The following is a 16351-nucleotide window of genomic DNA, read 5'->3' on the forward strand; positions in this document are numbered from 1 at the left end:
CTCAGAACAAACCCATGAAGCAGAAACTGGTACTATTCGTACTTCACTCATGAGAAAGCAAGTTCAGAGAGGCTAAGTAACTTGCCCAGGGTCACACAGCTACCCAGAGGCAGACGTAAACCCGGGACCCCGTGATGACTTCTCTGTCCTAGTGTCAGATTCTGGTGGGTAGTTGATCCACGCAGCTCTGTCAGGGCATCACTGTGGAATCTGGGACAGACAGGTCCCTCTCCCCTGGGCTGTAGGGACCTCTCTAGGGTGATGGTTGGCAAGTCCTGGAGGGTGATTACCACTCCCAGGAGGGAGGCAAGTCTTCCCCCTGGGCTTTGCCTGGCGTTCGCAGCAGGCAGAATTGGCTCCTCTGGGAATTTCACAATCTGTTAAGCTGTTTGTGCCAGACAAGGGATCTGGACTCTTCTCCATCTAAATGAAAATGAAAATCCACAAAAACATCCAGATGTGCATTTTACCCCTTCTTGATGTGTAAAGAGAGGTGCACAGGGGGTTGGCCAGGCCTGCGTGTGGCTCCCTTGCATGTGTGAGGTCACCACCACAGCAGTCGGTACAGTGGCAGCAGCCCTGGCTTCCCTTCCAGGCTCCTTACCACAGAGTCAACAGAGCATTTAGTGGCAGGCTCGACAGTGGCCATTCTCTCTTCTACTTGGGAAAATCACTTAACTTAAAAAAAATTGTATTGAAATAGACATATAGAAAAGTGCACAAATCATAAGTGTCAGCTTAATGAATGATCCCTGTGTGATCAGTCACTGTCCAGATAAAGAAATATACCCTTAGCGGCATCCCGAAGACCCCGTTGTCCCCACCCACCTCTTTCCTGCTTCACTCTCTACACCTTTCGTCCACCCAAAGGTAAGCATTATTCCAAATTTAATACCATATAACTTCTTGAGTCTCATTCTCCTCATCTCTAAATAGGTTACTGCCAACCTTAGACATTGCTGTGGGTCTCAAGTACGATCTGTGAAAAATAACTTCTGGGGTATGACTATTGATGGGCATATGATCCATGTCAACAAGTGCGACACTGCTCAGAAAAAGACCAAATACACCTTTATCACCCAGGAAGAGTGGCCAGAGGTTCACAACAATATCTCTTCCTCAAAAAATGGCAGGGATTCCCGAGAAAATGCCCTGCTGCCCTTTGCAGCAGTCTCACCGTGTGCACATGCTGATTGGAAATGAGAAGGGGCCAGATGCCATCCACTTTGTGGATCTGATTGGTCACATCACTGCTCACTCCCTGGGGCGGTGGGGCAGTTCAGAGCCGGGGCCTCCCTTCTCCGTCTCTCAGGAGCTGTAGGGGATGGGGGAAGAAGTGGGAATAGAGAGGGGGCACAGGGGAGGCCTCTAGAAGTTCTCTATGGCTGTGGGCAATGCTCCCAGAAGTTGGTGGTATTTCATTTCACCCAACAAAAACAGTCCTAATAACGGGCCTGTGAATCTCACCATTCCTAGTTACAGGGCTGACAAGTGGGAGGGAAAATGAAAGGAAGACAGCACCCTGAGCCAGTGGCACCGTCGGGCTCCTACAGCGGCAGAAAGCTCTTGCCTGGGCTTGCCCAGGCCGGCTTTACACAGGCCCCCGAACGGGCCTGGAACCCATAGTCTCGAAATAAGTGTAGGACTGGTTAGGCCAGCACAAGCGCTTGGTCATTAGTTCAGGTCTGCAGGTTGGATCGCCATGTGGGCTGGGTAGCTTTGCCCGTTGTCAGCAATCCAGAGCTTAACCAGCTGTTTTGGGAGCCAGCAGGGATAGGAGACTGTCAGAAGAGGGTGGACTCACTGGTGAAAATTCAGTGCCCCTTGTCCCATGGCTTATTGGTGACTGCAACGTGGACTGGAGGTTTTATCAATAAAGGGTGCATTTGGGTTAGAAATGAGCATATCGGTCTGGCGTAGTGGATCATGCCTATAATCCCAGCACTTTGGGAGACTGAGGCGGATGGATCACCTGAAGTCAGGAGTTCACAACCAGTCTGGCCAACATGGTGAAACCCCATCTCTACTAAAAATACAAAAAAATTAGCCAGGTATGGTGATGTGCGCCTGTAATCCCAGCTACACAGGAGGCTGAGGCAGGGGAGTTGCTTGAACTCAGGAGGTGGAGGTTTCAGTGAGCCAAGATCACACCACTGCGCTCCAGCTTGGGCAACAGAGCGAGACTCCATCACAAAAAAAAAAAAAAAGAAAAGAAATGAGCATGTCTTCCTTCCTGAAAACTCAGATAGGATTCAATTTATTTTCTTGATTAGACATATAAATTGTTGGTCAGTCTTCAGAAAGTCAGGTGTGATGGCGATGGTAGTAGTGACGTGAGGAAGCGAAGCTCAGGCCTCTCTGGGCTTTGCCACATACCATAACCTGTTTGGACCTTTCTCTCAGTTCCCTTTCTCTTTCACACCTCAACTATATAAACACTGACATCTATAATGCATATTAGTCTTTTAATCATGGGATTTCTTTGTACTCCCTTCAATACCTACATTGAATTTTCTGAAACAATAATTTAAAAATAAATAAATAAAATTGAAGTGAATCCTTTAAGTTGTAACAAAATAATAAATGCTGACACTTCTGGAACATTCCCTATGTTTCAGGCACTGTTCTAAGTGCTTTTTATATATTCCTTAATTTAACCTCCCCAACATAGCTAGAAAGTATGTAATATTACTAACCCCATTTTCCAGATGAGGAAACTGAAGTACAAAGAGGTTAAATAACTGGCATAAGATTATGCAGTTAGTAAGCGGCTGAGCTGGCCCTAGAGGGTGTGCCCTTAGTCAAAACATTCTACTACAAAATTATTCTACCAGTTGAGAGCCAAGGATGGAGAATAATGTTAATTGAGCTCCTCTCTCTTGGATTTGTCTATTCATTCATTCAATCATGACTTCATTCAGCAAATATTTATGTAGTGCCTGGCACATGGCAGGTTGTTAACACTGGAGATGTATGGTGATTAAGGCAGACAAAGGTCACTCCCTCCTGAAGATGGCACTCTAGACAATCAACAGGTAAACTGGTAAATAAACAAGGTAATTTCAGGTCATGATTTCTGCTGTGAAGAAAATAAAGCAGGTTAATGAGCCAGAGTGTCTCGAGGAGAGGGCCCTGTTAAGTGGGCAAGCAGGGAAGGCCGTGCTGATGGCCTGGTGCCTGAGCTGAGGTCAGAACGGTGAGAAGCCAGCTGGGCCATGGCCAGGGCAGAGCATATGTGGAGGGGAAAGAGTGAACTCCAAGATCCCAAGGTGGAAAGTGAACTTGTCATGTTCAGAAATCAGGATGGGGGTTAGCATGACTAGCTAGAGTGTGTCGAGTGGACTGCCGGGTCACCAACGCCTGGTAGTCCACGGTAAGGAGTTGGGGCTTTATTGTCTATGAACTTGGAAGTCTCCGGGTTCTTTTCCCAGGGTTCACATACACTCATGGTCTGAGGATAGCACTGAGAGTCCACAAAACTAGAAAGGAAGAATTGGCCGGACGCAGTGGCTCACACCTGTAATCCCAGCACTTTAGGAGGCCGAGGTGGGCAGATCACTTGAGGTCAGGAGTTCGAGACTAGCCTCGCCAACATGGCAAAACCCTGTCTCTACTAAAAATACAGACATTAGCTGGGTGTGGTGGTGCGTGCCTGTAGTCCCAGCTACCAGGAGGCTGAGGCAGGAGAATCGCTTGAACCTGAGAGGCAAGGTTGCAGTGAACCTACATCACATCACTGCCCTCCAGCCTGGGTGACAGAGTGAGACTCTGTCTCAAAAAAGAAAAAAGGAAAAATTAACATCTGTATATTTTTCTAAGTTCAAGCAGAAATGTAATATTTCCTTCAATTATGAATGTGGTCAACAAAGCTTCATGGTATTAACCACACCTGTGACTTTGTCACCAATGGTATTAATTTAGTGTTGCTATTAGACCTACTTCCAGCTCTCGTTATGTAAAGAGGCACAGATAACCACTATACCGCAAAAAGTGTACACAAATTTTGATAACTGAATTTCTATGTAGTCATTTTAGAACATTTTAAAATAAGAGGTGAACAGGTATCAGCAGACTGTTAAAGAGGTCCATGGCATGAAAAAGATCAAGAAGGTGGGCTGGGCGTGGTGGCTCACGCCTGTAATCCTAGCACTTTGGGGAGCCAGGGCGGGCAGATCACGTGAGATCAGCAGTGTGAGACCAGCCTGGCCAACATCGTGAAACCCTGTTTCTACTAAAAATACAAAAATTAGCCGGGCGTGGTGGTGCACGCCTGTAATCCCAGCTACCCTGGAGGCTGAAGCAGGAGAATGGCTGGAACCTGGGAGGTGGAGGCTGCAGTGAGCCGAGATCGCACCACTGCACTCCAGCCTGGGTGGCAGAGGGAGACTCCGTCTCAAAAAAAAAAAAAAAAAAAAAAGAAAAAAAGAAAGCAAGAAGGCAACGTGGAGAAGAATGGGATCATCTGCTTTAGCTTTCCCAAAGACCCCTCTGGCTGCAGTGAGAAGAGGGGATTGTAAGAAGCAGAACCGCATGTGAGCTCTGTTTACACAGGGACTTGGATTTAATCCTCACCACAGTCATAAGAAGTATACGTTATTTGGCCTGTCTTAGAGATGAAGACACTGAAGCTCAGATTTCTGGTAATAGCTCAGCTGGTGAATGGCAGAGCTGGGATTCAAACACGCATCTGCCAGACGCCAAAAAGCAAGAGGATTTGTGGGCCAGTGAGCGGGAGCCTGTGACGAAAGGGTCAAGGGTAAACAGTATCTGCTTGGCCTCCTGAGCTAGCTCGGACCTCTGTGCCACATAATTTCACCTGCAAATGAACCGCCAGCCCCTTCTTTCCTTAGCGCTGGTTCTTTCCTAAAATCTGCCCTCCATACGCCAATAACACAGCCCTGTGCTGAGCCAACTAAATATTTCATGGGGACTTTAATTTAACTCGAAAGAAATTCATCCAGCCCCGAGAGTAAGCTGTAACCTCGAGAAGTAGCACTAGGGAGCACTTGGACCTGCGGATGACATTGCTACTTCCCCAGGAATGCTAACGCTCCGCTGGGCCTCTGCCTCTTCAAGCATTGCTGTGGATAGGCTCAGCCCAGTGAGCAGGAATGCTTTCTACAAACATGGGCTCGCATTGGTTAGCAAAGACGTGTGTGTGTGTGTGTGTGTGTGTGTGTGTGTGTGTGTGTGTTGGCACAGGTGAACAATTGGGTGCTATTTACTGTTCCCTTATTCCCTGATCTTTGTTCCTATATCCTGGTTCTGAAAGAAGGGAGAAGTGGTGGGCTTGGCATCCAGTCTTCTCAGTGAACAAGGACACCAAATATTTTGCGGGTGCCATGTGACCCCTAAGAGTTTCTCCTTGTCTCCAGCCTGCGGCGGGTGGCGTGGGCAGACAGCCTGACTCATGTGGCAGGAGAGCAGATGTGTGCGTTTGCGTTCCCAGGCATGTGACGCCGAAGTATAAAGGATGAACCCTGCAGATGCTCGTGTGGGCCAGTAGTGGGAGTGAACCTCCCTGCCTTCTCCTGATCCCATTGCGCTGCAGCTCAGTGACCCCAGTGAGTCCTGGCAAGTTCCCTGAGCATCTCAATAGGTGCGGGTTGGAGGGAGAAAGCTGCCCGCAGGTGAATTGATCAAAAGACAGGAAGTGAGCAGATAATCTAATTTGAAATGGACTGAGATGCAGATGTTATTCTGCTCAACTGCACAGCACAAAAAGACTGGGGCCTAGGGAGAATTTGGAAGCAGCTCCGTGGAGCCAGCCTTCCGGCCTCTGGCTCAGCCTGGGCCTGTCATCCCCATTCCTTCCTGGACTGTAATTAACACCCCTCCGCTGACAGCTGCGTTAAGCCAGGTTGGAGCAAGGGGCCCTTCCTCTTCCGATTGGGCGTCCCACATGACGCTGTCCACGGTGTTAGAGGGAACCGGGTCTGGGGCGGGGCAAGGGAAGAAGGGCGCCCTCTAGTGGGAAACCTACGGCTTCAAGTCTTCCTTAGGCTGGAGGATGAGGAGGTGTATCGGATCGCATCCACAGCATGACCTGACTCTGGTTCTAATGTTCCAGCCTTCTGACAAAAATCCCTCCTGCACACAGGCATCTGTCAGAAGTCAGCCTGCTTCAGCTGCCAGCAAGAAGGGGCTCGAGGGCGGGCCACGTTTAGGGGGGTCCCCTCCTTGGCTGTACTGGCTCTTCACTAGGGACTGATTGTGTGCCCTCTTGGGGAAAGTCACTGCGAACCGTGCTGTAATAAGAAAGCCAAGCGCACAGTCTGAGAATGTGTACATGGGGGTCTGAAGCTAGCTTTCTTTATGTCCTAGCTGTGTGTATTTGAGCAAATTATGAACCTCTCTGGGTCTCAGCTTCTTTGTCTCCAAAACAGGGCTAATGGGAGCTTTGAAATGGTGTTTATGTTAATTTTTTTTTTTTAAGATTTGATCCCTGCTTCAGGAAATTTATCTAACGTGGGATGAGATATGCACACAAATGTCAACAGCAGTAATAGTAAGAGCTAACATTTATTGTGAGTTATCTGTGTCAGGCCTAAGCTTTGTGTGGGTTGCTCATGTAACTCCCATAGAAACTCCTTGGAGGTGGGAACTATCATTATCCCTACTTTATCGATAAAAAAAACTGAGGCACAGAGAAGTTAAGATCACGCAGCTCATAGGTGGCAGAGTTGGAGTGAGTCCAGGCCTCCTGTGCTAATACAAGGAAATTTATAGTATATGCCACGGCAGGTGGCACAAACGTTGCCTTCTCCCTTTGGTGACAGAGAAGGGAGGGCTTATGCCTGGGAAGATGATCAGAGAAGGCTTTATGAGGATGGTAAACTTTGAATAAACCTTGAAGAGTAGGTGGAGTTGATGTTCGGACTTTTGATGTGGAGTAAATATAACTGCAGAAAAGTATAAGGTGTGTTGAGAGCCAGCTGAGCTGGCCTGGCTGCAGGGGAGGGGCAGTGTCTGGGAGAGGAGTGATGGAGATGGGGCTGAACTTGCAGGCATAGGCAGACCACGAGGGCCAGACTCCCACGCACTGGACTGCAGAGGAGTGGGAGTCGTGAATAATTTCTTAAAGAGGGAGGACAGGTGCAGTTGTGGTGGTGCATAAGTGAGTTTTACTAGAAATACTGAGCACCCGCTTTATTCCAGGTAAGGTGTTTTGTGTATGATATGCATTATTTCCTTCATCCTCATAATATCTCTGAATGGGCAATTATTATCCCCACTTTGCAGATAAGAAAAACGAGCTGGGAGAGAAATCACACCTATCTAAGGTCACACTGTTAGTAACTGGCAGGGCTAGGACTCGAACCCAGTTTGGCTTGGTGCCAGTGACCCAGGCAATGGAGTCACCGGTCAGAGCAGGTGGAGGGAAGCAGAGCTATGTCCTTGACTTTGGCCTTATTAGGAGAGCGCCTGCAGGAACTGGAGAGAATGGCAGGCTAGGAGACTTGGCAACACAAGGACCTAAGCACCCCTTGGCCACTGTACATGGAGGTCATGCTGACCTTGGCCGGAGTGGCATTGGTGGAGTGATGGGGTGGAGACCACATTGCCTGGAGTGTGGTGATATACATAGCAAGAGAGTGAGGAGAAAAGTGCAAAGGGCCCTTTCTTGCCTCCCTTCAATCTTTTTCTTCGCTAGAGCCGATTGAATGTGCGGCAGATTCAGCATGCAGACTCTGAAGCCAAATTAAGTGGCTTTGAATCCTGGCTCTGCCACTTACTTGCTGTGCAACCTTGGGCAAGTTACTTGAACTCTCTGTGCCTCAGTTTTCTCATCTGTTAAATAAGGATAATAATAGTAATGAGTAATCTATCTCATAGAGGTTTTGTGGGTACTGAGTGAGGTAACATGTAAAGGGCTTAGTTCAGTGCCTGACACATAGGAAGAGATATGGGTGTTAGCTGTATTGATATTACAAGTCTGATACCGTAGGACATTCACTGTAGAAAATACTTCAGGATCTTCTGACTGCTCTGGGGCATTGCATCCTCTGCTCCCTGCCTGCCTCTCCAGCCTCATCTGACAGCACGCTCCTGGCCCTGTGTGTTCTAGCCACTGGCCTTCCCACAGCCCCTGGAAAGCACCAAGCTCCCTCCTGCATCGGGGCGTTGACACACGCTGTACCTTCTGTGGGAATACTCACCCGGCCTTCTCACTGGTCACCCGTGTTCAGGCAACTGAGTCTCATCGGGGGGAAGCTCCTGTGGACCTTCCAGGCTCTGCCCAAGCCCTGTTCCACCTTCTCATGGTGCCATATATAACCCCTCTATAAACACACTATAAACACAGCATGCGTGCAATTTTACAAGGTGTTTTGTTTTGTTTTGTTTTGTTTTTTGTTTTTTCCCCACAATCTGATACCTGTTCACCTGCTCTGTTGGCCTGCAATTTTTTTTTTGCTGTCAGGGACCGTGCCCGTATTTGTTCACCGTAGCATCCCAGCACCTTGCACACTGCCTGGTGCAGGGCAGAGAATCAGTGGAGAGCTGCGAAGGTACACTGAGCATTAGCGAGGAGGAAATAGGCAGGGAGAGGGCAATGGGCTCTGCAGACAGCCCCCGCCCACGCTGAAATCCCCCAGTGAGCTCAGCAGCCCCATGTTACCCTCAGCCCCTATCCTCATCCAGAGCCAAATGTGCCTTATCCCTCCCGGGAAAGCCAGGCTTGCTGGGCACAGAGCTCTTCCTATCTGGGTGTTTACAGATAACACCAGCCTCATTTTCACAGCCTCAGGCCTGGCCTTGCTTGAAATTCCATAAGCCTTTTCAATATACAGGGGATCTCCAGAGACAATTACCTTGGAATGAAGGTTTCCAGGAATGCTTGTTCTGGGTAGCGTTTTCTCATCCCAACTGTAGGCTCCTAAAGCTTCCCAGAGTTAAGTAACACAATTACAGAGTTAAATGACATCAAAGAATGGGAGGCACTCTGCAGCCCCAGCAGCAGGTGAACAGGAGATGTGGAGGCCTGACTTGTACAGTTAAAGAAAGCTGCCTGCATGGAGAGGGGGCAGGGGCAGCTGGCCTCCCCAAGGGCAGAAAGCTGGGGTGAGGGGGTGCCGTGTAAAAAGGTCAGAGAAGAAAGATCTGGAAGCTGATCAGAGATAGAAGAGAGGATCTGAAAGAGGATTCAAAGGGAGCTGGAGAGGCCGTGTGATTCATTCTCCCCAAAGGAGAATCATGTTTCGAGGAAGGGGCTGGGGAGAATGACTGGCTTTCCAAGCTAGGTGCTAGATTTTTCCCAGTTGTGCAAAGGATGGACAGCCTGAGGTCTGGGAGGCCTGGACCCCACATGGGTCCACAGAGACAGACAGTCACACCAGAGAAGCACATTGTGTCAACATAGTTGTGTGTGTGCTCCAGGTCACCCGGCAAAGGCCGCAGGGGGCCGAGTGGGGGATGCAGTGACCAGTTAGGGCTGTACATACACAGAACAGGCCTGCCTGCCTCCAAACATGCCCACAACTCATCATAAGGTCTCCATAAGCCCTTGCTAAGATGATCCTCATTGTCAAGTTCAGTAGCAGCAGCAGCAGCAGCATTGTCATCCCAACAGCAAACACCTACTGGCTACTTACTTGGAACCAGGCTCCATGCTCAGCATTTACAGACGTGGCCTCATTCATCTTCTCAACAGTTCTAGGAGCTAGATACTGTATTATCCCCACGTTATAGATAAGCAAACTGAGACTTAGAAAAAGTTGAATAAATGACTTGCCCAAGGTCATACAACAAGTAAGTTGAGTGCAAGTCCAGGTAGTTCTAGGCCACGCTGAAAACTAAGTTCAGTTACCCCCTCTACTGCCTCGCTAGCCCCTTATTGATAGGGCAGCACTCTACACTTTTATGATTGATAAGGCTCTTTCACAACCAACATCTCTCTTGACTCTCACATAATATTGATAGGCAGGTATTGCCCCATTTTACAGTGGAGAAAAATGAGTCCCAGAGAAGGGAAGTGAGTTGCACATGGACATTTGAACATCAAGGAGCAGAGGCATTGGCAGGTCTCCTGACTCATCCTACCCTCCCATTAGCATGGCTGTGTGTAAGGGAGGGCAGCCAGGCCCGATGGAGGAGGCAGGCCTGAGGCTGCAAGAGGTCATAGCTGGGCACGGTGGCTCACGCCTGTAATCTCAGCACTTTGGGAGACCAAGGCTGGTGGATCACGAGGTCAGGAGATTGAGACCATCCTGGCTAACACGGTGAAACCCCATCTCTACTAAAAATATAAAAAATTAGCTGGGCGCAGTGGTGGGTGCCTGTAGTCCCAGCTACTCAGGAGGCTGAGTCAGGAGAATGGCGTGAACCTGGGAGGCAGAGCTTGCAGTGAGCCAAGATCGCGCCACTGCAGTCCAGCCTGGGCGACAGAGCCAGACTCCATCTCAAAAAAAAAAAAAAAGAGGTCAGCGCCATGGTGCTAGGGCACTGCTGAGTGAGAGGGAGGGAATTTTGCCCGAAAGGGGGCAACAGCTGTCTGAAAAAGAAGAGAGGGAGATGGGAAGGCTTTACTGGCTTCAGATGGTCCCGGATCTGGTACTGCCATTAGACCGCTCCTCATGCCATTCTCAGGAAGCCCAGAGTGGGAGCAGTGGGCCCAGGCAGATGCAGACCACAGCCTTGTTGTGAAAGCTCATCTTCCTCCCAGCCAGGCTCATGTCCCAGGAGAGGACCAGTGCCCACACCAAGCCTTCAGGCATTGACAGAAATGGTGGCAGCTGCATGGCCCCTATTAATCTCCAGGAGGTCAAAGAGAGTATGTTTTGGAAGTCACCTCCAGGCTGGCTCCTGCCTGCCCTCCCCTTGTAAACTCTACAAACATCCAGGAGATAAAAGAGGGGACCTCTCAGAGGCAGAACACAAAGCTCTTCAAAGAACACTTTCAGTCAAAAATAGGGAGAGGAGAGAGAAGTCTTTCTCTCGGAGGGAATGTATTTCTATACCCCTCTGCAGGCGCACATCCGCCCCGTGCCACAGCCAGGCACATGGGATGCATGGAGCACTCTCTGCTTCCGTTCACCAATCTTTTTCTTCCTCCGGCAGACCTACCCTGTGGCTCTAATGGTCCCAGCCTTTTCTGGTTTTCCATCCCCCCCGGGTTACGATTTTAGACCTGCCTTCCCCAGCTGGCCCCTTCCTGAATTTCTTTCCTTATAAAATCAAATGTCCCTGCTAGCGGCTGCTCTTCACTGACTAGTCTGGTCATCAGTTTCCTCCTCCGAGTATTCAATACTGCTGACCGCCATCATCCACTTAAGCAAAGTGGGCGCCACTCGTGTACGTTCTGCCTCTTCTAGTCAGGCACATTAAAGCTGGGGATTTGACAGCCGGAAAGGAGCTTGGAGAACCTCTGCTTGAACCCTTTCGTTTTACAGTTGAGGACACTATTCCGGATGGTAGAATAATTTGCCTAAGGTCATGATGAAGTTGTGGTCCACAAGTGACAAGAGTCACGGTTCTTTTTGGTTTAAAATTTTAAAACTTCGGGAGGCTGAGACGGGTGGATCACCTGAGGTCAGGAGTTTGAGACCAGCCTGGCCAACATGGTGAAACCCCATCTCTGCTAAAAATACAAAATTAACTGGGCGTGGTGGCAGGCGCCTGTATTCCCAGCTCCTTGGGAGGCTGAGACAGGAGAATCACTTGAACCTGGGAGGTGGAGGTTGCAGTGAGCCAAGATCGTGTCACTGCACTGCAGCCTGGGCGAGACAGAGCGAGACTCTGTCTCAAAAAAATAAAAATAATAAAAAATAAATAAATAAAATAAAAATTGTATTTACTTTGAAGCATTCAGAATGTCAACCAAACAGCTGCCACTTTTTTGTTGTTGCAATTACAGAGCAGTACTCAGTTAACAGAACGACAGTTATCATGTGTAAGCTTCATCGGAGTCAACTAAAGATGAATAAGCCACCGCCCCCACACATAACTACTTTGTGCTGTGCACCAAGAACCTGCTTTAAATTTTTGTGCCAACTTACATCCCCATATTGTGTCAGGCAAAGTTAGTGGCCATTAAAAATACCACCAAGACAGGATCATCTAAAGACACATTCAGTAGTGTGTTAACTAGACAAAAAAAAAAAAAAAAAAAGACACTGTACAGTTAAAAAACAAATCCTACAAAGCCTTACATTTCACTTATTTTCTTTAAAAGGAATGGGTTTTGTACGGGGGGTGGGTATCAAATGCTTCATATACAAGAAAAAATGCTCTAGAACCAAATTCATCATCATCACCCTGGTCTTCATCTTCTTCATCTTCCTCCTCATCCTCCTCTTCATCTTCCTTGTTTTCCACCTCTTCCTTTTTTTCCTTGCTTTCTTCAGCCCCGATAACTCGCTTTTCTGCTGCATCGGACTTTCCTTTAGCTCAGTTTGCAGCAATATCCTTCTGGCGTTTTTCCTCCAGCTTCACAGCCCTCTTTTCATATGGCTGCTAGTCATCTGCAGCCGTGTCAGTCCACATCTGCCAGCAACTCTGCAGCATCACCAACAGACAGGCCAGGACGTTCTCCTTTGATTTGAGGGCAGTACTCAGGAAAGAACAAGATGAAGGTCAAAGGAGGCCTCTTGGGTGTGTTAGGATCCTTTAATGTTTTTTCTGTCTCCCCTTTAGGAGAGATACTGGTTTCCTTTCTCTTTCATAACAGGCCTTTTCCACCTTTGCCTTGTCCGCAGATTTTCCCTTCTCTTTAGCAGACATGGCCTTGCAGCACTGAGTACTTCTGAGAAAACTTGGCAAAGCTGACGGAGACAGCTGGGTGCTGCTTCTCCTGCTCCTCCCGGCAAGTTTGCACAGACTGTGCACCTGATGAGATTTTGCCTCTCAGCTTCTTAGGGTCTTCTTTGCCTGTGTTTAGCTATTTGTCTTCAGCAAGGCACAGAGCTGCCGATTGCCCATCTGGTTCTCACTTGCCCTGGTGCTGTCTCGATGGAGCTCAGTATACTTCAGTGGCTATGAAAGCAGGAGCAGTCACCAAAAGCCAGGTCTTCTGATGTTCTGTTCCCTGCTCTTTCTGCTGGAGAGCACACCCCTGCCTGGCCTGGCCCCCACCTGTCCCCCCAGGAGGCAGAGGAGCAGAAGGGCTTGGATGAGTTGTCATTGAACATGCCCCTCAGCATTCTACATGCCCCTCAGCTTCTTACACCAGCGACTCCTGGGTGGAACTGCAGTCCGAGACCCCCAACTTACTAGTTTGCTTTCATGGCACATTATCTCTTCATCTGAAGGCTGCTTTATAGCATAATGTCTTTTGTTTTGTTTTGTTTTTAAGATGGAGTCTCTCTCTGTTGCCCAGGCTGGAGTGCAGTGGCATGATCTCAGCTCACTGCATCCTCCATCTCCCGGGTTCAAGTGATTCTCCTGTGTCAGCCTCCCGAGTAGCGGGGACTACAGACGTGCACCACCACGCCCAGCTAATTTTTGTATATTTAGTAGACAGTTTCACTATTTTGGCCAGGCTGGTTTCGAACTCCTGACCTCAGGTGATCCACTCAGCTTGGCCTCCCAAAGTGTTGGGATTACAGGCGTGAGCCACCGCGCCCAGCCAGAATGTCTTTTTAACTAAGGTAAAATAACGAATGCACATGTGATTGGAATAATCTGATCCCATGTGACTGTTGCTGATACCCCAGTGCGTTCAAGGTAAAGTAGGTAATTACTCCTCTATGTTGAGAATATGATATTAAGTGCAAGAAACTACCATCACAAATCCCTCATGGCCTCCTTTAGCTTGCCACTGCCCTTTCCTGTCTCCTTTCCTGCCTCCCTTACCCCCAGCGTCCTCTTGACTGGGGACAAAGGAAAGAAAGACTGGGGCTGGCAGGAATGTGCCCGCAATGTGCACATGAAGCTGGTTCCCTGTTTGTAGCAAAGTGTCAGTGAGTGAGTAGACAGAAATGCGCTCTCCAAACATGGGGCGCAAGCTCTCCCTCGGCATGTGGTCATTCTCTGTGTGCCCAGGGAAGAACCCTGTAGGGAACTGGTGCCCATTTCCAGATGTGTCTCCATAGGGACTTGCGGAATTGTGTTGGCATAATGTCACTGTTGGCCAACTTTTATCGACTTGTGAAATGATTTCCAAATTTCAATCCAAAGTTTGCCCTTTGGGAGGAAAGCAGGGTGTGAGGAAAATAAAATTGAAGATAGAGTTGTTGACTTTGGTTAATTGAGACAGATTTTTTAAAAAACAACCAGAGAAAGGAGCGGATGCCATGTTTACCTCTTGCCCATTTCAACACTTTTAATTTTTCTAATCTTGCCATCTTTCCTCCAGTTTCTTCATTGCAGCCCACTTAACTCTTGTTTCCTCCCCTCAAGTTTCAGGTAGGGCTTGGCTACCAGTTTGGTTCATTTCTGTTGCCTGACACCCGTGCTCAAAAGCTGAATTCAAATCAGTGCCTCTGTTGTGGAGGGGCTGAGGCTTCGAACGGCCCAAGCAACCCTCTAAAGAGTCCCCTAAATGAAGGCACTAATAATCCTCTAATCAAACCTCACTTTGAACCCAAGGGTCGATTCACTTGCTAGCAGTCATCAGCACTGTCTTGGAGAAATACAGAATGAATCATTCACATGTTCTATTTTCATCTGCACCCTAGTTGCTTTTTAAGGATGACCTCACTGTATAAGGCTCCAAGTTTGTTAAGCTGTGCTGGATCGTGTGACTGCTTTATGGGTTGGAACCTGAATTGGTGATGGAGGATTGGAGTTGAGGTGGAGAAGAAACTGACCTTTGCCAACGAATTTATCCTTCCTGTACACACATCATAATTCCCTTGTGTGTAAAATGTGGGCCTGTCTCCGTGTTCTTTGCAATGTTTGTACGTAGTCATTCAGAACTCATTAGCCTGTTTGTAGATTGTTGGACCACACTTCACTTTCGTATTTCATCTCTTGCATCAGCTGATCTCCCAGCATTAGAAAATGTCAGTCGTTGTAGGCTAGTCTGAGACACAGCGCCCAGGTCATAAAAATATGGCTCTTAACAATTAGTACAGTATAAGGTAGAATCATCAGGGCAGCTTTTTACAAATATAGCTTCCTGGGTCCTACCACCAGAAAGTCTGATCCAGGAAGTCTGGGATGAGACTCAGGAATTCACATTTTAACTGACCCAGCAGGTGATTCTGAGGTCAGTGGCCCCCTAGATAGCATTTTGAGAACCACCATCGAGACTCTTCTTTGGGTCTACTAATCACACCTGAAGTTTCACCTGGACAGCAACGTAAGTGGCCGGTGATCCAGGAGGCCTGAATCCTAGCCAGCCGGGATGAGCTTTGTGACGTTGGGCCACTTGCTCAGTTTCTCAGTCTCTGCTTCCTCACTGTGGGACAAATGGGGTTGCATTAAGGTTTTTCTGATTTCTGTGGTTCCAGCATTTTTACTTTTCACTGTAGCCCCCTTCAGCAAAGTTTCTTACACACCATAAGCACTCAGTGGAGTTCTGTCAACTGAACAAAACAAACACTACTCAATATTGAGAATGGGCCGGACATGGTGGCTCATGCCTATAATCCCATCACTTTGGGAGGCCAAGGCGGGCAGATCACGGGGTCAGGAGTTTGAGACCAGCCTGGCCAGCATGGTGAAGCCCTGTGTCTACTAAAAACACAAAAGTAAGCCAGGCATGGTGGCCCACGCCTGTAGTTCCAGCTACTTGGGAAGCTGAGGCAGGAGAATCACTTGAACTGAGGAGGCAGAGGTTGCAGTGAGCTGAGATTGCGCCACTGCACTCCAGCCTGGGTGATGGAGTGAGACCCTGTCTCTGACAAAAAAAAAAAAAAAAAAAAGCTATTGAGAACGCAGGAGCCCAATCTGCCAGTTTCCTCCTCCCGAGCCCCTACCCTAGGACACTTTGAGACTGTCTCTGAACAGTCTAGTAGTGATAGCCCCTGTTTTTAAAATGGTTTATGTATTTAAAGGGATCTAACAGCAAGTGAACATGAGTTATAGCTTCAATATCCATGTACTTTTATGAGTGATCATTCAGATCTGTATGCTTTGTTGACTTAGAGCCACTCCTCAAGCAAGAAGCCAGACCAGCATCACATCTCCAATAGCAGTGACGGTTGCTGGTCGCAGGTCTCTGTGCCTCATCTCCTATGGCCACCCCACTGACAGGCTGTCTCTGTTCCTTTCAGAAAGCAGATCTGGCAGTGGCAGGCCTCACCATTACAGCCGAACGGGAGAAGGTGATTGATTTCTCTAAGCCATTCATGACTCTGGGAATTAGCATTCTTTACCGCGTTCATATGGTAAGAGACTTATTTTATAAGCATTTATGTCATTAAAGTTATTTGCATGCAAACACTGAGTTATATGGGAATAATGAATG

General features: G+C 48.2%; 1 protein-coding gene across 4 annotated transcripts in view; it reads left to right on the forward strand.

The window, feature by feature from the left end:
- The window catches only part of GRIK4 (glutamate ionotropic receptor kainate type subunit 4), a 484015-nt gene that overhangs the window by 419819 nt on the left and 47845 nt on the right, over positions 1-16351 (forward strand). For all 4 annotated transcript variants that reach the window (XM_008021223.3, XM_073021797.1, XM_073021799.1 and 1 more), the window contains one exon: positions 16158-16271. In XM_008021223.3, coding sequence (XP_008019414.3) covers positions 16158-16271 — 114 coding nt within the window. The remainder of the gene's footprint in view (positions 1-16157; positions 16272-16351) is intronic.

Source organism: Chlorocebus sabaeus, chromosome 1 (genome assembly GCF_047675955.1).
Source record: "Chlorocebus sabaeus isolate Y175 chromosome 1, mChlSab1.0.hap1, whole genome shotgun sequence".
Taxonomy (NCBI): domain Eukaryota; kingdom Metazoa; phylum Chordata; class Mammalia; order Primates; family Cercopithecidae; genus Chlorocebus; species Chlorocebus sabaeus.